Source organism: Chiloscyllium plagiosum, chromosome 32, assembly GCF_004010195.1.
Source record: "Chiloscyllium plagiosum isolate BGI_BamShark_2017 chromosome 32, ASM401019v2, whole genome shotgun sequence".
Lineage (NCBI taxonomy): Eukaryota > Metazoa > Chordata > Chondrichthyes > Orectolobiformes > Hemiscylliidae > Chiloscyllium > Chiloscyllium plagiosum.
Genome location: NC_057741.1, coordinates 37,346,247 through 37,367,016, shown reverse-complemented (window position 1 = coordinate 37,367,016; position 20,770 = coordinate 37,346,247). Strand labels below are relative to the sequence as shown.

The window sequence follows — 20,770 nt, the reverse complement described above, 5'->3', positions numbered from 1 at the left end:
GGGGGGGTGTAGCAGTGATGATGGTGAAAAAGGCAAATGGCATCAGAATGAACCATATTATCATCAATTCTTGTTTACACAACATCAGATTGCATGGGCAAATGAAATATTTTAAACTAATTTCTCCTTCTTAGTTACTAGAGTGGGGATGGAGAAACATAGAAACATATAAAAGGAAGCAAGAGTAGGCTGTTTGTCCCATCAAGCCTGCTCCAGCATTCAGCATGATCATGGCTTCTACCTTGAAATAAACAAGTTCTAACTACAAGTAAAAAGTGATGAACCTCAATATGTCAGTACTCGAATCAAAACTCTAACTCACCCCTCCACACACAGACAGACAAAAAAAAGCATTGGTGTTATGGGTGGAGGGAAAGATTGGGAAACAGTTCAATGGTCCCTGTCCTTGACTCCTGCTTTTCCTCGATCCTCCTTCTCCAGGTATTTTCACTAGTTTGCAAGAGGCAAAGGGTGACTAGTTCACATTTACAAAAGTCTCTGACTTATATAGGTTAAATGGCCAAAGCTTGCAGCAACCAATGAGGGAAATAAACTGGCTCTTTTCACGCTTGAGGTACTTTTTAAACTGTAGCTCCTTCCTTTTCAGAGGTCCAATGGCTTCTGAGTAATTATTCACAGGCACAACCTGGAAGCCAATCACATAGTTGTTGGCAGGCAGAAGATCTTTGTCATCAATAGCTGTTTACCATTCCCCAGGCCAATCAGCTCCTTGTTGTCGGCTGAATCACGCTCTGTACCCACTCCCAGGCTCCACCTTGTCCAGTATCTAAGAAGGAGAAATAAGTTTAAAATATTTCATTTGCCCATGCAATCTGATGTTGTGCAAACAAGGGTTGATGATAATATGGTTCATTCTGATGCCATTTGCCTTTTTCACCATCATCACCGCTACCCCCTCCTCCCCCCACTCTTGCCCCACAATTACCAGCTAATTAAGAAGTCATGTTCAGTCACCACAGCAGTTAAGCAATGGGTTTGGATCAGGGAAGCCAATGTTTATTATGAGGTTGCAGGAGGAAGCAGTGAGTTCCAACTGCCCTAGCAGTACCTTGCCAAAGCTGCAGCCTCATGGAAGTCCATCATGCATCTGTCTGCCCCGTTACTAACCTCCCTCTGGAAGCAGCAGTATAAACAGAACATGCAATGAGTGTCAGGTAACTTGCTTTTAAAAGGGCAGTTATATTACAACAATCCTTTGCTTTTAAAACAGTTATTTTCCCATTTCAGTCCACAATCCAAGATACAGACAAATAAAAAGTTATGGCCTTTAGACAAATGGCTTGTGAGATACCGTGGCGTTTCTATGTCATGACCTTAAGAGATATTACTGATTCCTGGCAATGCTACAATTTCAATTTTCAATGAGAAGAACAAAAATATTCAGTGAACTGACTTGCTGCTGAATTGTAAAATGAATAAAATAACACATGTCACAGGTTTAGCTGATTAAGTATTGGGTAAAATTCTGAAGGATTTTATGCAGAGGAAGAGGTTTCCAAATATCTAACCTTATAAATGCAAATGAATATTAAAATTTTTATGAAGCACATTTCATTATATGGCCTGTTAAGCAGTCTATAAAATGTCTTACTAGCCTTGTAATTTATTCAGTGCTGATTTTGTTATCTCTAAAACGAATCCACAAGCATGGTCCCTCTGGTCTCACCTATACCACTGTTTACCTTTGTATCTTATCTTTCCTAAGTTTTTCCCTCTTCTCTAAATGTGGAGATTCTGATTATAGAATTGTTATGGTGCAGCAGAAGGCCATTTGGCCCATTGTGTCTGCTGTCCAACAAGCATTATGACTTCATAGAATCCCTACTTTGTGGAAACAGGCCATTCAGCCCATCGAGTCCACACTGATCCTTCAGACAGCAGCCATCCAGACCCCCCAGCCTACTACCCCACATTTCCCATGGCTAACCCACCTAGCCTGCACATCCCCAGACACTAAGGGCAATTTAGCATGGCCAATCCACATAATCTGCACATCTTTAGACTGTGGGAGCACACTGGAACACCCGGAGGAAACCCATGGAGGAGAATGTGCAAACTCCACACAGACAGGCGCCCGAGGCTGGAGTCGTGCTGTGAGGCAGCTGTGATAACCACTGAGCCACTGTGGTACCATTTGCCTGCTTATCCCCCATATCCTTGCACATTGTTTCTTTTCAGGTAATTATCTAAATCCCTCTTGAATGCTTCAATTGACTCTTGCTCCACTATACTTCCAGACCCAAACCATTCATTGTATTTTCTTACATCACATTAGCTATGTTTTTGAATTGCTTTAAACCTGTGTTCCCTGGTTCTCAATCCATCTCCATCCAGAGCCTGAAAAGTTTATCCACTTTTTCTTGTCCCCTCTCTCCTGGACCCTCCTGACTTTGAAAACTTCTATCTAATTTTTCTTAGCCACTTTCTCTCCAGGAGAACAGTTCCACCTGTTCAATCTATCCTGGCAACTGAGGTGTCTCATCACTGGAAACGACTTTGTAAATCTCTTCCACACTGTCTCCTGCGAAACATACTCATGCGGCTGAGTATGTTTCCCAGGTGAAGGGCTCTGGCCCGAAACATCGACTCTCCTGCTCCTCAGATGCTGCCTGATCTGCTGTCCTTTTCCAGCAACACACTCTCGACTCTGATCTCCAGCATCTGCAGTCCTCACTTTCTCCTATGTTTCCCAGGTGCCAGAGACACAGGGATGTGTAGCAGGCTGACTGTGTAGCAATGAATCTGACCTATCCCAGGGTAATAGACTATCCCAGGGTAAAATTCTACCTCAACTTTGGATGAAATAGCTAAAAGCAGATCACTTTCCTCCACTTCCCCTCATTACACACCCTTTTCATTTGATGTTATTGAAAAGGAAGATTGGGATTAGAATGATGGAAAGAGATTTGAAACCAAGGATCAGAATTCTAAAACAAAGTGTCAGTCAGTGGGCAACAAACGGAGACTTTGGTGTTGTGGTAATGTGATTGGACTAATACTCCAGAGACCCTGGCTAATGTTCTGAGGTCGTGGGTTCGAATCCCACCAAAGCAGATGGTGAGATTTGAATTCACTAAAAAATATCTGGAGTTGTCTAATGGTAACTGCTGCCAGATTGTTGTAAAAATCTGGACAAAAGAACTACAGATGCTGGAAATGTGGAACATAATCAGAAATTGCTGGAAAATCTCAGCAGGTTTGGCAGCATTTGATAAGAGAAATCAAAGCTAACGTATCGGGTCCAGTGACCCTTCCTCAGAATGTTCTGAAGAAGAATCACCAGACTGGAAACGTTAATTCTGATTTCTCTCCACAGATACTGCCAGACCTACTGAGATTTTCCACCAATTTCTGTTTTTATTGTAAAACTCTGTCTAGCTCAGTAATGTCCTTTAGGGGATGAAAAGTGTCTGTTGTTCTGCAGCCTACGTGTGACTGCAGACCCACAGCAATGGGATTCCTGTCTTGGCAACTAGGAATGGGCAAAATGTTGGCCGAGCCAGTGATGCCCACATATTGTGAACTAATAAAAGAAGGATGATGAGTGAGGTTTGGGGTCAAATTAAAATACCAGTATTGATATTGTCAAGAATTGTAAAATCAAAGTGGGTAGCTGGAGTTAAGATACAGGCTACTCTTGTTCTAAATGAACTTTGGAACAGGCTTGAGAGTTGATGTTTCAGGCCTTCCTGATGAAGGGTTTATGCCCGAAACGTTGACTCTCCTGCTCCTCGGATGCTGCCTGCCCTGCTGTGCTTTTCAAGAGCCACACTTTTCGACCCTGACTCACCAGCATCTGCAAGCCTCACTTTCTCTCAGCAGGCTTGAGGGGGCCAAATGTTGCCTTTCCTATGTTACTTCAGAACATTGTCACTTCCACAAAGTTTCGTTTTTGTTTCATAACCATAGCTAAGTTGATGTTTCTATTACAGGATCACCCGGCACCAGGTTCCTATGAAGTGCACAGGTCCTACGAGAGGACGCAAGGCAGAGGATACAACACCACAAGTGAATTTGCATGCAAATCTTTCCTGACTACTGTACCACGGAGTGTTAAGATAGCTCGGCAGAGTGCAGATGAACCTGGTATGTTTGAGGGCTGGTTCTGAACAGCGTGAGTCATTATTTTACACTTCAACCTGTACATATACTGCAGTCAGTCCATCTCTAATATGCAGCATCTTCACTCATGATGAAGTGAGGATCAGTATTCCTAACTCTTCCCATACCTCTTGCCAGTAACACTTCAGTAACAGTGCTGACTTAGTCTATTAAGTTTTCACTTCATACAATTAGTACAGAGTAACCTCGATTATCTGAATATCAATGATCTGAATATCGTATTATCCGAAGGAGATCTCAACATTCGAAGGAGAAATTAGATTAGATTACCTTACAGTGTGGAAACAGGCCCTTCGGCCCAACAAGTCCACACCGACCCGCCGAAGCGCAATCCATCCATACCCCTACATTTACCCCTTACCTAACACTACGGGCAATTTAGCATGGCCAATTCACCTGTTTCAACCCTGATCGCGTCTTTTGTTTACAGGTAAAATGTTTAAAAACGACCTCGGCTCACTGAAATACTGCTGAAAACAGTCCTGGACAGTCCAGGCACCGTCCCCAAATGACTGATCTCCTGCCCTCTCTCTCTCTCCCGCCACACTTTCTCTGGGAACTTGTTAAAACATTATGTGTGTGGCTGCATGTGTGCGCGTGCATGTACATGTGTGTGTGTGTTTGCGTGCTATTTGGAGACTTACCCCACAAAGGCAGCAGCAGTCTTAGGGTTGGTGTAGAGTCCGGCTGCCCCGGGCAGGGATGTAGACGGGGTTCGGATGGTGGGTGGGGATGGATGGGGGTGTGGGGTTGGGCGGGGTGGGGGCCGGACAGGGGGAACGGTGTGGACAGGGTTGGGAGCAGGCAGGGGCAGGGTTGGAGTGGACAGGGTTTGGGGTTTGCGGGAGGGCGGGGTGGAATGGACGAGGTTGGGTGGCGGTGTCTCACGTACAGTGTGCTTTTGCCAAGTCTCCTGAACGGGGAGCAGACTTCACAGAAAACTCCAAGCCCCAAAGGAAATCAATTAACCGAATAATCAATTATCTGAATGAAATAGTGCCCGCCCATCTCGTTTGGATAATCGAGGTTCCTCCGTAAGTAGAATCTAAAGTGTACATTCTTCCTGACGGTGAGTCCACTGTCACTGCCATTATAGATTAGAATCCCGACAGTGTGGAAACAAGCTCTCTGCCCAACAAGTCCATACCAACTCTCCGAAGAGTAACCCACCCAGACCCATTCCCCTCCCCTACTACTCTACATTTACCCCTGACTAATGCATCTAACCTACACATCCCTGAACACTCTGAGCAACTCAGCATGGCCAATTCACCTAACCTGCACATCTTTAGATTGTGGGAGGAAACCGGAGCACCTGGAGGAAACCCACGCAGACACGGGGAGAATGTGGAAACTCCACATAATTGGCACAGTGGTTAGCACTGCTGCCTCACAGCACCAAGGACCTGGGTTCGATTCCAGCCTCAGGTGACTGTCTGTGTGGAGTTTGCACATTCTCCCTGTGTCTGCATGGGTTTTCTCCAGGTGACACAGTTTCCTCCCACAGTCCAAGGATGTGCAGGTCAGGGTGGATTGGCCAGGCTAAATTGTCCGTAGAATCCAGGGATGTGCAGATCAGATGGGTCAGCCATGGGAAAAGCAGGGATGGGGTGGGAAGCTCTTTGGAGAGTTGGTGTGGATTCAAATGGCCTGCTTCTACACTATATGAACACAGTTTCATGTCACCATTGCTTCTTTTACTGGTCTATGTCCTCTGGCTTTTGACCCTTCCAGGAATGGGAATAATTTCCTGGAATGGGATAATCTCCAGGGATGGGAGTAATTTTTGGGAATTTAAGTAATTACTCAAAAGCACGAAATAGTCATCTTGTGTACGTGTGGAAGGGACTCTTTGTTTGTTTTCGAGGCTCCTAAAAAAATTGTTTGGTTCATTGTTGGTGCAAAGGTTTTTTTTAGTTCTCTTTGGGGTTGCAGATCTTCTCTTTTGCCCTTAAAATGGATAAGTTCAGGTCCAGTGTCCACCCGACAACTTCACGGAAGCTGGGCCTGCCTGGTAGGTAAAAACTGAATACTGATGGGGCCATTATTGTCGATATTGAATTTGTGTAACATTTCCCATTCAGCTGGATTAATCAGAATGTGTCTTTTCAGACACGACATCCATTTTAGGAAACCGTGTTTGTGTCAGGGTTCAGTGATAATGTTAATGCAAAGCAACACAAATAGTAAAACCATTGGACGCATTGCAAACACTTAGCTGCTTCACAGCATGTGGTTGTTTAAAGAAATCACATTAACTGGCCTGTCTAATGAGAGTTTGTAACCGCATCTACACCGAACTGAGAAAAGGGGAAAAGGAAAGCTTCTTTAGCCCTGCACTTCGTAATTTATAAAAATCTGTATTATGTGTCATTAACTGTTTCCCTGGTTAATTTAATAGAGTTCTAACTTTGAATCCATTCAACAGTCCGTGCATAAATTTGTTCAAAACTGTGCTTATTTCCAAAATTGAAGTACTTGCAAGTATGCAATGGGGGATGGGGGGTGTCAAATGGAATTTTGGCAAGGAGGGAAGCATTGCTGCAACTGCACATAGCATTAGTGAGACCACATCTGGAGTATTGTTCATAAGTTCATTAGATATAGGGTCAGAATTAAGCCATTCGGCCCATCGAGTCTGCTCTGGCATTTGACCATAGCTGACATACTCCTCACCCCCATTTTCCTGCCTTCTCCCCATGATCCTTCAACCCATTACCAATTAAAAATCTGTCTAACTCCTCCTTAAATTTACTCATTGTCCCTGCATCCACCGCACTTTGGGGTAGCAAATTTCATAGATTCACAACCCTTTGGGAGAAAACATTTCTCCTCAACTCTGTGTTAAATTTGCTACCCCTTATCCTGAGACTATGCCCTCAAAATTTGTGCACAATTTTGGTCCCCTTATTTGAGGAGGTATGCAGTTGCATTGGAGGCAGTTCAGAGGAGGTTCATTGGATTGATTCCAGAGATGAGGAATTTGTCTTACAAAGAGAGATTGAACACTTCAGGCTCATACTCTCTGGAGTTTAAAAGAATGAGAGGCGATCTCATAGAGCTGTATAAGATGCTGAAGGGGATTGACAAAGTAGACATGGAGAGGATGTTTCCTCATATGAGGCAATTTAGAATGAGAGTCAAGAGTGCGGTGCTGGAAAAGCACAGCAGGTCAGGCAGCATCTGAGCTGCAGGAGAATTGACATTTGGAATTCTGATTATTATTATAAAAATATTATTTAGAATTAAAAATATTCTTTGAGTGGGAGCCTAGTGCAGAACTGACAATAGGCAGATCACAAGAAAATGAGGAACCTTGAATCAGAATGTCCAGTTCAGCACTTGTCTCTAAAATACTCCTCCTCTCTAATGAGACAACAGCCCTATGGTCCACAAGGACTACGGTGATTCTGTCTTTACTTTGTATTAGGAGCTATTTAGTTAATGCACAGTGCACCCTGAACATAAAGCAACAACCTTTGTCTCAAACCAGTACTTGACCAAAATGACCTAAGTTCTCCCTAGGAATGGGCTTTTAGATTTTACTCCATTACAGACACTATCTCGATACAAAATGTCAAAATGCTCACATCAGTAGATCAAGGCTGAGGACATTTTAGGTTTGTAATTCTTCTAGCAACTTCGATATCACATATTCGTACAGTGCACTTTAGATTATGACAATGACTTTTATTTGATTCAGTCCAGACTTTTGGTTTTGAATTTCTGCCAGTCCTACAACACAGAAGAAAATAAATGTTTTTGTTTCCTGTCCACACTCTCTCATGCAGTTATCTTCAGCTAGAGGTTTGCTGGATCAAAATCCTGGAGCTCCCTCCCTAACAGCATTGTGGGTTTACTTACACCACACGGACTGCAGTGGTTCAAGATGGCAGCTCCCCCCCACCTTCTCAAGGGCAATAAGGGTTGGGTGACAAATGCTGGCCCGGCCAATGATGCCCATGTCCCATGAAAGAATGAAAAATAAAAGAATATTTTAACTTCTTTAGGAAGAACAAAGGGTAAGCCATGCAACGGGTTATAAGGTAAACTCGGGCAGAACAGATATTGCTGGAGGGGCTAGGGAGACATGAGTGTTGCCATGGGAATAGCATCTTGTTCACTCATGTCTTTTCCTGACCTGGCCTACATGTGACTCCAGACCCACAGTGACGTGGTTGAGGTCAAAACATTGAATGTTTTCAGGAACGAGTTAGGCATAGTTCTTAGGATAAAGAGATCAAAGGGAATGGGGAGCAAGTGGGAACATGGAACTGAGTTGGATGATCAGCCATGATCATATCGAATAGTGGAGCATGCTTGAAGGGCCGAATAGCCGACTCCAGCTCCTATTTTCTACGTTTCTGTGTTTCTATTGGGGTGCCCTAGCAAGCTAAATTTCAGGCAGTATTGATGTAATGGTACCATATTCTACCAATTCCTTGTCTTAAATCATATTTTGTTTAGAAGGAATGTATTAACAGGGAGTAAGCCGTTCAGCCTGTCAAACCAGTACCACCCGGCCATTAGATCAGGGCTGATCATCTATATCAACTCAAATTCTCTTTGTTCCAGTTATAAACACTGGATGTCACATTTCTGGTAAGTGTCATCAATTGATAAACCAAAATCAACTTTGTACTTTGGGAAAATGAATTTAACTTAAGGCAGGGGTCTAGAGAGGGACATAAAGTTTACTAAGGTCACTGCCTCGCATTGGGTTGATAGGAATTGAATTGTTTCCTGATGTCTTTGTACCACTCACTTGTGACTCTTTGACACCATCCCCATCCATTTGTGAGTGGGGTAGTCAAATCTCATATTAATTTTCATTTACTGAACCTGTCTGTCCAGAAATCCTGTCTGGTTGTATGTGGATTTGGATGCATTGGCTCTATCTCAACTGCCATTTGACTGCAACTTAGCAATGTTTGGAAGAACGAATGGTGATCTCCTGGCGGTCTTGACAGAGTGGATGCTGGGAGGATCTTTCCCCTGGCTAGAAAGTCGAGATTTTTTTTTGCTTCAAACATATACTTTATTCATAAAGGTGTCTTTATATATATATAGTCATAAATTAAGTTTGGTTCTGTCCAGTAGCCTATCAAGAAAATAAACCAACATTGAATTTGACTCTATCCAGACAAATCAAAGACATCTCTTACATGAACCAGACTATATTTACATACATTTGAGGCATCAGAAGGAGCCGATAGCTGAACAGACCCTCATTTACCTTCAGCAGGAAGACCTCAGACAGCGGTCTTTCCCCACTACGCCTTGGCAGCAGCTGCCCCAAGCTTTAATCCCTCCCTCAGCACTTAGTCCTGGACCTTGGAATGTGCCACGCTGCAACACTCAGTCAGGGTGAACGCTTTGCTCTGGAACACCAACAAATTTCAGGAAGACCACAGAGCGTCTCTCACCGAGTTGATGCACTTCCAGGTGCAGTCGATTTTTGTCTCGGTATGCATCCTGTGGAACAGACCGTATAGCGCAGAGTCCCACGTCATGGAGCTGCTTGGGACGAACCTCGACACAAACCACTGCATTTCTCTCCAGACTTACTTTGCAAGGACACATTTCAGCAGGAGATGTGTGACATTCTTTACCCCCCCCGCAGCCACTTCAAGGACAACGTGTGGTGGTGCAGGCTGACTGGGCGTATGTGAAGGATCTCACAGGCAGTGCCCTTCTCACCTCCAGCCGAACAATATTTTGGTGCATGGGGGGAAGATCTGGTGATGAGGCATTCTGCCAATTGACTTTAACTGTATGCTCAGGGAACTATGCTACGGGGTGATGGGGAGTGGGGAGGTCATAGTCACTGGATAAAAGGTTGGCTGTTTAGGACTGAGATGAAGAAATCATTTCTCACACAGAGGATTGTGAATCATTGTGGCTGCCTATCCCAGAGAGCTGTGAATGTGCAGTCATTGAACATAGTGCAGACAGCTATCAATAGACTTTAGAGCATCAATGGGAACTGCAAGTTATTGGTATTGACTAGGGAAGTGAAGTTGAGATAGAGGACCAGACATGATCTTATTGGACAGTGGAATGGGCTCAAGATGCTGTACAACTCCTGCCTGCTTCTAGATCTTGTCTTCTGAACAGGAATGATCATTCCAATACAATTTCTTTGTTTTGCTCAGAGGTGGGACATCATTTAAAAGTATCACTTTGTTTTTGCAAATCTGATGAAGTCTGGAACTGTAAGTGACCACAGATGCAACAAGGACTTGGGCATTGATGAAGGGTCGGGGGAGGGGGGGGATTCTGTTTGGAAATAAATGGTTCAATGGAATTATTTATTTTAGGCTAAACCTCCACGTTTACTATTAATAGAAATTTGAAATCACATACTCCAACAATGTTATTGGTTCTTTTGTTTTTCTGAGCTCCCATGAGCTGAATACGTCACCTTGTGTCCGATTCTCCCAATCTGTGATTACTTTCTGTCACGATTTCCCGCCTGTTCATTGTTGAAACATTGTTTGGAAATAAAGAGAAAAGTTAACGATGGCTTTAAATTTTGATGATGGTGCAGTAGTTGGGTTGTATCATCACATGTATCTGGGTTCAAAGGGTCAATCTCTGTGTATTTTACAATGATGTGCTATTAATGCGCTATTAGGTAAGAATTGAGACATGACCACAACAGTAAGCAGATGGTAAATGAGCTGCTATTGTGTCCTTAATGATACATATTAAAGTGAGTTTAACCACTTTAGCTGTGCTGACTGATTGGATTCTTCCATTAAGGAGCAGTGCAGACTGAATGACGACAGCTGTAGAAAACCATTAGTTGTTGCATCTATTTGTCAGTTTACTGTTTGCTTCAGAAGGCTTGCGTACTCTCTTCTGGAATTATTGAGTAGGTTACCGTGTAATTAAATGCTCAATCTCGTTTTCTCTTTGCTGAAAAATACCATTTTTGCACAGTCTGGCAATCGGAAAGAATAGCACCAGGCAGGACCTGGGCATCTCTGAGTACTTTGCATTAACTCTTAGATAACATGCAAGCTTCTGTTGTTTGTTGTAGACTGCAGTGACACATTTAATGTGCTAGTTCTGTTTCCTTTCTCACAATTCTGCCAGCAGTGACTACACTTCAAAAATGCATCACTAGCTCTGAAGTTCTTTGGGACATCCTGCAGCAATAATAGATGCTAAAGAATTGCAAATATTTTTTCACAATCTATTCATAACATATAAATGCATCTGTAGTTGAGATAGTAGAGATTGAAACATGCACATATTCCGCACAGTTAATGGCAGTGTTTTGATACACACAATTGGTGGAACATAATGCTGGTAGAGACAGTGTGTATAATTGGCTGGTGGGGTCCTCACCTCTGAGTCAGGAGAACTCAGTTCAAGTCCCACCTGCTGCAGAGGTCTGTCATTATACATATAACTTTGGAAGAGGAGTCATATTGATCTTGGAAATGTTAACTCTGATTTGTTCTCCACAGATGTTGCTGGACTTCCTGAGTTTCTTCAGCATTTTCTATGTTGTCTTACAGGTTGATTAAAGAATTGTGTAATCCATTGAGAACGCATTGGGTGGACAGTGTGTCATCTCCCCCCCAGTTAAATCAGAAGGTCAAAGATTCCTACCTCTAGTCTCATTGTGGCCCTTAAACCTGCAGCAGATCTTGTAGATGGTGCATACTACAGCCACAGTGTGTGGTGGTTGAGAGAATGCAGATTTAGGATACTGGAAGGGATGCTGCTTGAACCTGGATGGTGTTGAGCTTGACACCTTAACATTCGTGAAATTCTAAAAATATCTCCCAAAAACTCAACACTTTTCTCTTCCCTCTTTCGGTCACTCCTTAAAACCCACCTGTTTGAACAGCGTTGGTTACCTGCCCAATACCTCTTTATGTGGCTTAGCATTGAATATTGTCCAATTACCCTCCTGTGAAACACCTGATTACAATTCACTATGTCAAAGTTGCCATATAAATGCAAGTTGTTAGCATTATTGTTTGCATAATTGTGTCATCTTTGCAAATGACTTGTGTCGTTGTAAATGGATTTGCATTGGAGCTGTGTACATTATAAATAGTTTCCTTTTGAATAACAGAGCGATGTCTGAGTGTGGTTCAAAACTGCTAGAGCCACGCTGACAATTTTACATTTGACCTCCTCACATTGCAGGGTGTGAAGAAATGAAGAAGAGCTTCAAAAGCACAATGCGAGGGAAGATTCCAAATTGCTGTCCTATCAGAGAGCTTTCTGTGTAATTTTCTTTCAAAACTTGTGTTAAAAAGAATCCTTACAGTGTGGAAGCAGGCCATTCAGCACATTGAGTCCACACTGACCCTCCGAAGAGCATTCCACCCACACTGTATCCTATCCCTGTAACTCTGCATTTCCCATGGCTAACCCACCTCGCCTGCACATCCCTGGGCACTATAGGCAATTTCCCATGGCCAATCCACCGAACCTCCATATCTTTGGACTGTGGGAGGAAACCAGAGCACCCGGAGGAAACCCACACAGACACGGGGAGAATGTGCACATAGATAATCATCCGGGAGAGAAATCGAGCCTGGGTTCCTGGCTCTGTGAGGCAGTAGTGCGTCCCACTCAGCTACCATGCCATCCAGAAAGGTCTTGCGTTTATGGAGCAATTTTCCCAAACTCAGGGTATTCCAATGTGATTGACAGCTAATGAAGTACTTTATGACTTGATGAATGTGGCCATCATTTAAACCTTGGAACCTGCAACAGCCAATCCTGTAAATGAAGTACTTTATGACTTGATGAATGTGGCCATTTTTATAATGCAGGATACACGGCAAGCAATTTGTACACAGCAAGATCCCAGAAACAGCAACATAATGGTGTCTCAGCAATCTGATTGTTACTGATGCTGAGAGTGAATGTTAGCCAGGACACCAGTTTAACGTTCCAGCTTTTCTCCAAAACAGTGTATGGGATCTTCTATGCCCACTTGAGAGGGCAGCTGGGGCCTTAGTTTTACAACCTTGTCCAAAGACACATTGAGATGAAAACTTTGAATTAGTGCATTCAAGTTGGGTCCTCAGACTGGAAGGGGCACCTTCAGAGTTTACAATGTCCAGGTCATCAGTCCTTGTTCCTTTCATTTATTCCAAAGCATCAGAGAAGGATACAGTCCGACTTGATGTCAGCCATCTGTCTGTGGATCACAAAGAGGTTATTCTGCCTGTTGAGCCTGAAAGAACTATCCACTCTCTGCCTAGTTCTTTTTTCCCCCAATGCCTGTGATTTTTGTTTCTTTTCAGAAACTTATCTGAAGTCCTCATTGAAAATTATTGCCACCTCCACGGGTTCAGGTAGGGCGATCACAGCAACTCTTTGCCTGAACTTATTTATCTTCGTGTCCCTCTAGTTCTGAGAACCAGTTTCCATTGGACAACTTTCATTCATACAGCATCCCAGGATGTCCCAAGGCTGCTTATTACTGAACGAATTACTTCCAATGCTTGAAACAATCCATCAACCTCCCAATGTAAGTTGACTCATCCTGACCATGGTGTTCCTAACTTGTCAAACTGTTTCACTGCTGTTTGATGTTTTGCTTTGTATAAATTTATTTGGGCTCTCTCTGCTACATTACCTATTTAAAATTCAAATTCAAACACAGCAACATTAGCTGAAAAGAAAAGCTTTAGCCTCAGTTAGTGAGCACTCGCCTTGTTATTTATTGTAACCAGTGGGTTGTAACTTGGAAGTTAGAGGCAGGCACTTCTTAGAAGGCAATAAAGTGTCAAGGAACATTTATAACTCCATGACTTATTGTAATATTGGGCCATCTGCAACAGTGTCAGTTAAGGTAGATACAAGCTGTCTCATAGTCTAAGTGTGAGGAGAGTCAGTCACGGTTCCTATTCTAATCTAGACTCCACAGGACAGGATTGGAAGTTAAAGGAAGGAAGATTTACATTTACATAGTGCTGTACACAATCAAAGCACATGTCAGTACACAATCAAAGCACATGTCATTCAATGAAGTATTCTTGGATTCTTGTAAAGCAGGACATGTTGGGGTAGTGGAAATATTGTTGAATCTGTAATCCCAAGACGCAGGCTAAGCCTGTGGCCCAGGCACAGGTTCAAATCCCACAATGGGAACTGGTGAAATTTAAATTCAATTAATAAATCAGGAATATAAATCTTGTCACAGTGATGGTGGCCATTATAGCTATCATCACTTTTAAAAACTCATCTGGTTCACTCGTTTTCTTTCGGTAAGGCAACATTTAGCCCTTCCCAGGTCATATTGCTGTGTTGTTATTGAGACGTACAGCATAGAAACAGACCCTTTGGTCCAACTCATCCATGCCGACTGGTCTAACCTGCACTTGATTGCAGACCAACAGCAAAGAGGCTAACTCTGAACTGCCCACTGAAATGGCCCTCACAAGCCACTCAGTTCAAGTGTGATTAGGACAATGCTGGATATTCCAGTGATGCCTACACTGTATGCAATGAGAGAATAAAAATAAATTTGCTGACAACAGAGTCTTGTCAATCTGATTACGACAAGATAGCCTGTTTTTAATCATCCTGATTAAGGGATAAATATTGGTCAGGATACTGGAACGGGGTGGAGTATTGGCTAGGAGTGGTGGGGAGTTACAGTTGCTCCCCTGTTATATTAACAAAAACAATAGGGTCTGTTACACCCAGCTCCAAAGAGCAAAGAGGGTTTCAGTTTAACACTACATATGAAAGATGATGCCTCCACTGTGTAGCATTTCCTCAGTACTGCAAATTAGTGAGATTTTGTCTTTGCATCTCTGAAGTGGGTCTTGACCACACAACCTTCTGCTTCAGAAGTGAAAACATGACCAACTGAGCCATTTGTGAATAAACAGAACTGTAATTGTCTGAGCTGATTCCATTGTTCAGTTACCTGGCAACACTCACGTGTGGTTTTCACCTCTGGGTAACATCCATTTGGACAAAGAAACTGCAGCTGATTAGTACCTCGGGTGAGGGCTTAAGTCTTAACTCCATCTTAAAAACATTCAATGTTTTGGCCTCAACCAATTTCTGGGGCAGAGAATTCCACAGGCTCCCCGCTCTCTGGATGAAGACATTTCTCCTCATCTCAGTTCTAAATGGAGTACTCTATATCCTTATGATTTGGAGATGCCAGTGTTGGACTGGGGTGTACAAAGTTAAAAATCACACAACACCAGGTTATAGTCCAACAGGTTTAATTGGAAGCACTAGCTTTCGGAGCGACGCTCCTTCATCAGGTGATTGAAGGAGCATCGCTCCGAAAGCTAGTGTGCTTCCAATTAAACCTGTTGGACTATAACCTGGTGTTGTGTGATTTTTAACTCTATATCCTTAGACTGTGACACCTTGTTCTGGACTCCCAGGTGTTTATGCTGTCTAGTCCTGTTAGAATTTAATGATTTCTGAGAGATCTCCCTCATTCTTTCAAACTCCAGTGAATATAGTCCCAACTGATCCAGTCTTTCTTTATCTGTCTGCCATGCCATCCCAGGAATCACTCTGATAAATCTTCACTTCACTCCCTCCATAGCCAGGAAATCCTTCCTCAGATAAGAAGGTCAAAATTGGACGAAATACTCAAGGTGTGGTCTCTCCAAGGCCCTGTACAATTGCAGCAAGACATCCCTGCTCCTGCACTTGAATCCTCTCACTATGATGTGCCATTTGCTTTCTTCACTGCCTGCTGTACCTGCAGGCTTACTTTCAGGGTGCAAGGACACCCAGGTCTGGTTGCACATTCCCCTCTTCCAATTTATAGCCATTCAGGTGGTCTGCCATCCTGTTGTTGCTCCCAAAGTGGAAAACCTTACATTTATCCACATCATTCTTTGTCTGCCATACATTTCCCCACTCATTCAACTTGTCCAAATCACACTAAAGCATCCTCCTCAAAGGGTTGTGAAAATCCAGAATGTTCTTTCATAAAAGCCATTTGGATGGGTAAATGAATAGGAAGGGTTTGGAGAGATATGGGCCGCATGCTGGCAAATGGGACTAGATTGGGTTGGGATATTTGGTTGGCATGGATGGGTTGGACCAAAGGGTCTGTTTCCATGCTGTACATCTCTATGACTCTATAACTCTAAAAGGCTGTTGATACTGTGGGGTTGATTGAAAACTTCCCGACAGGAATTGATAGATTGTCGTTGGGCAAGGAGACTAATGTCTATGGACCCGAGGAACTGGATGGAATGGAGATGTAGGTTAGCCTCAATGAATGTGGTGGGCAAGCCTAAGAGACTGAATGTCTTCCCCCTCCTGTGCAATTTCATTCAATAACTTACCCTTCGGTTACCTTGTGGCAGCAGTCTCCAGGGATCTGAAGGCTGGGGAACATTACCATGGCAATTACTGTGTTAGTTTTACAACCACCCCCCCCCCCCCCCCCACTCCATCACAATTTTCTGTAGCTGCATAAATAACAATCAATGACTTCCAACTTGTTCCCAAAGCCATGGAAGACTCAGTGAAAAAATTGGATGCCACCAAACCTAATTAATGCACACCCCCGAGAGTTAAAAGCTGTATTCAGATTCCATTAATGGAAGCACAGAGGCTACATTTGCCCTGCCCTTTCATTTGTGGATGTGGATTCCATATAGCCTTCAGAAAGAGCAAGACGATCTGGATTTCTGATCACAAACTCAATGGAGTGACTGGCTCCCTTCTGCTCCAGTCGATGAGAAGCCAAGGAAGGAAGGGTGTGATGGGGGTTTGAGGCCCTGCTCCATATGGGCTGTGCCGATGACCCAGGGAGCATAGATGGCAGTGTGGCTGTGCCCTCTGTGTCTCTTTGAAGAACATCTCAACTTGTCCTTTGGTTTATGAACTGGTATGAATAGTTAAAGATAGTCAAAGCGATATATCATCACAAATCCAGTCGGTGAACCATACAGTAGGAGGACAGTTGACCCACCATCTCTTTGCCTGCTTTTTGAAAGAGTTAACTGATTTGTTCTATTTCCCTTGCTCTTTCCCTGTGGGCCTGCAAATCTTTCCTTTTCAAATGTAATTCAATTTTCAATTTCCGAAGTTACTGTTGGGTATCCCCCATGGCACATTCAGGCAACACATTCTGGATCATAGCAATTCACTGCTGAAAGAAAGCCTCTTTGTTTCTCCAGCAATCATCCTAAATCTGTGTCCTTTGGTTACTGATCCCTCTGCCAATACGAGAGTTTGTCCTGATTTCCTCCGCCCAGACTCTTCCTGAAATGGAAACTCCTCCATTCAATCATTTTTTAAATCTTCTCTTCCCTGGGGTGGGGGAATAAACCTGACTTCTCCAGTCTCTCCACATCACTGAAGTCCATCAGAGCTGGTAGCAATCTGGTAAATCCACTCAAACAGATGCTTTTTTTCCCTCTAAATAAAGAGGTCCTATAATTGTAATATTTTAGAAACACCTACATTTTGGACAAATATGCCCCTGCTTTGATCTATTGATCCATGAAAGAAATAACAGCTTATTGTGTTGGAGGATAGTTATTATATTCTGCACACCGCTCTGTAATCCCTATCCAGGAATGTCATCAACTATTTTCTCCACTTTTAACCACAGTGCCCATTCAATTACTGACAGATTGAACGTTGCAGCTGTTGAACTTAATGACTGTTATTGGCATCTCTTCCTTACCTGTCTGCAGATATATTTTACTGGCTAGAATTGACTGGAGGCAGTGTGGGAATGAATGGGAAAAAGACCATGATGCTGTGACAGCTCTGCTAGGCTATACCCTAGTAAATCTTAATAATACTCCATATTTTCCGCTGACAGGACAGTAACATGATGAACCTGCAGGCAATGTACCACGTGGAGTGGGTTTGAGTAGATTCCAGGCTTAAAGAGTAGTGGAGAACTCCAGGAACTGTCTGAGGCTCCTTTCTTCAGAGAAGAGTAGTCCTGACCGAGGTGTTTAAAATTACACCAGTCTTTTAATTGATGTAATTGTGCTTGGCACCGCATCCAGGGGCCTTAAAAGCAAAGTAGTCACAAATAAATCCAATCATGAGAAAGTTGTTTTACTGCAGAGAGTGGTGAGAATGTAAATTCAGTACTGCAGGAGTCACAGATGGGAATGGGCATGGGGAAGACAAACAAAACTCCGTGAGGGAGGAAGGAATGAAGGGATACAGTGGAGGGTTGAGAAAAGAGAGAAGTGAAGTGAGGCTGATGATTGGCCTGTTTTCGTGCTGTAACGCCGCTGTAGTTCTTCTAAAAAAGCAACCAATCGTTGAGCAACTTAAGTCGGGGAAGTACAAGAGGCAACAATTAGAGGAGTACAGGTATCTCAGAGAGGAGGAGGTTACAGATACAGGGAATATTAGAGCAGGAGTAGGCCATTCAGCCCCTCGTGCCTGCTCTGCTATTCTAGATCACCTACCTCAATGCCATATTTCTGCACTATCCCCAGATCCCCCCATCTGTAAGTCTGACACTCTCAGTCATGATCATACCCAGGGACTGAGCTTCCCCAGCCCTCTGGGATAGAAGATTCCAATAACTCACCATCCTCTGAGTGATGGGGTTCCTCCTCATCCTAAACCCCATTCGAAATAGTTTGCCTTTTAGTGTGAGACTGTGTCTCTGCCTCTAGACCCCAGAGTCAGGGAAAAGCATTCTTCCTGCATCTGCTCTAGCCCTTTCAGAATGTTGTATGTTGAAACAGGAATCGAATGCTTTAATGACTTTGCCAAATACTGTCATTCCATCCGCAGTACATTGTCTGACAGCAGCAATGCCACTGATTGTGTACAACAATATACTGACCTAGTCCTTATGTGACCCTTTAACAAAAAGCATGAGTCTGCAGAGCCATTGATGCCAATTTATCATGATCAGGACTCTTACTATTTTCTTGTGGGTTGGGCAAAGGTAAGAGTTTCTCCATTATTGAATTATTTTCAGCTCAATTATTCCAATGTTTCCCAGTCTATTCGTTGGTGTTGTGATTTGGTTTACTGTGGTCACGTGTACCGATGTACAGTGAAAAGTTTTGTGTTGCAAGCAGTGCAGGCAGATCACAGCAAACAAGGACATACAGATCATAGGGTACTTAGGCAGATACAAGGTTACCCTACAATATTAGTAGGATGACTTAGAATTTAGGTTTAAAAGTGTAGAACAGAATAAGGCCTACTGCCGAGAGTTCACAAGGAATTGCCTGGTGTCGGTGCCATCTTGTTGTGCGTGACGATAGTGTCACTTTAACAAGGTTATTGTGCCCTTGAGTTTTTTTTAAGAGAGGTCGTAAAGCCAGAGATGCTGAATTGTGCAGAAATATGGGATAGAGCCGAGTTTAACAATGGAAGGGGAGTGGCCAGATCTCCCAGTTCAGGATTTTTCTAGTTTATTTTAGCTGTAACAATGAGAAGCTTCAGCAGATGATTCTTGACTGGCTTCTCTCTCTGAAACTTTTCCTGCCTGTGTTTAATTTCCCTTTTGCCAAGGGATGTGCTTATGGGTTGTTAAGGTAATTGGAACAGCTCCTTAGTTATATTATTACATTGAGTTGGTTGAGTTTTCAAATAGTTAAGTTATTCTAAATTCTGTTTTCTTTTGTTTGTGTTTCAACTGTAGTGTTTAAATAAAATCCGTTTTGCTTAAAGCCGAGTGGTTTAACATCTAACATTAACTCTCACCTACCATAGGTCTGCATGTGTTTGTGCAACTTCTCCACTTCTGGGTTTGGATCAATGGGTGGTCCTCATGGCTTCACTTCAGGTTCCATGGGTCTGGTCACTGTTGAAAATGTGTTGCTGGAAAAGCGCAGCAGGTCAGGCAGCATCCAGGGAACAGGAGAATCGACGTTTTGGGCATAAGCCCTTCTTCTAGTCACTGTAGCCACCATGTAGTAATGTGAGATCTGCAGTATCGTGAGTGCAGTAACAGACTTTATTGAACATACCCATACATAGATAATGGTAGGACAGTATCTTGTATCTGGACCCAGGTTCCATACCATCTGGCGCCAGGATGACACAGCTCCATTTGTGAATGTGCAAAAATTCTACTTAGAGTGAGGGTCTAATTCCCTATGCTGTACAGCTTGCTAGGGACGTCACAGAAGGCAGTTAATAGTCAACCTCAATTTGGAGAGTCTGGGGTTACATTTAGGCAAGGTAGGATTTTATAGCAACTGATGATGATTAATATGGTCACCATTACTGAGACTAGCTTCCAATTCCAGATTTATTAATTCAATTTAAATTCCATGGTGGGATTTGAACCAGGGACCCTGGAGTTTTAGTGGGGCTTTAGATTAGTTGTCCAATGATGTGACCATTGTGCCAGTAGACAATAGACAATAGGTGCAGGAGTAGGCCATTCAGCCCTTCGAGCCTGCACCGCCATTCAATATGATCATGGCTGATCATTCCTAATCAGTATCCTCTTCCTGCCTTATCTCCATAACCCTTGATTCCACTATCTTTGAGAGCTCTATCCAACTCTTTCTTAAATGAATCCAGAGACTGGGCCACCACTGCCCTCTGGGGCAGAGCATTCCACACAGCCACCACTCTCTGGGTGAAGAACTTTGTCCTCACCTCTGTCCTAAATGGTCTACCCTGTATTTTTAAGCTCTGTCCTCTGGTTCGG

At 43.2% G+C, this 20,770-nt stretch overlaps 1 protein-coding gene across 3 annotated transcripts in view; it reads left to right on the top strand.

Annotated features, from left to right (window-relative positions):
* The window catches only part of stpg2 (sperm-tail PG-rich repeat containing 2), a 338,448-nt gene that overhangs the window by 192,182 nt on the left and 125,496 nt on the right, over positions 1-20,770 (top strand). For 2 of the 3 annotated variants that reach the window (XM_043674438.1, XM_043674437.1), the window contains one exon: positions 3,954-4,107. The exons of the other annotated variant lie outside the window; for it this stretch is intronic. In XM_043674438.1, the coding sequence (XP_043530373.1) occupies positions 3,954-4,107 (154 nt within the window). The remainder of the gene's footprint in view (positions 1-3,953; positions 4,108-20,770) is intronic. 3 annotated transcript variants of the gene reach the window in all.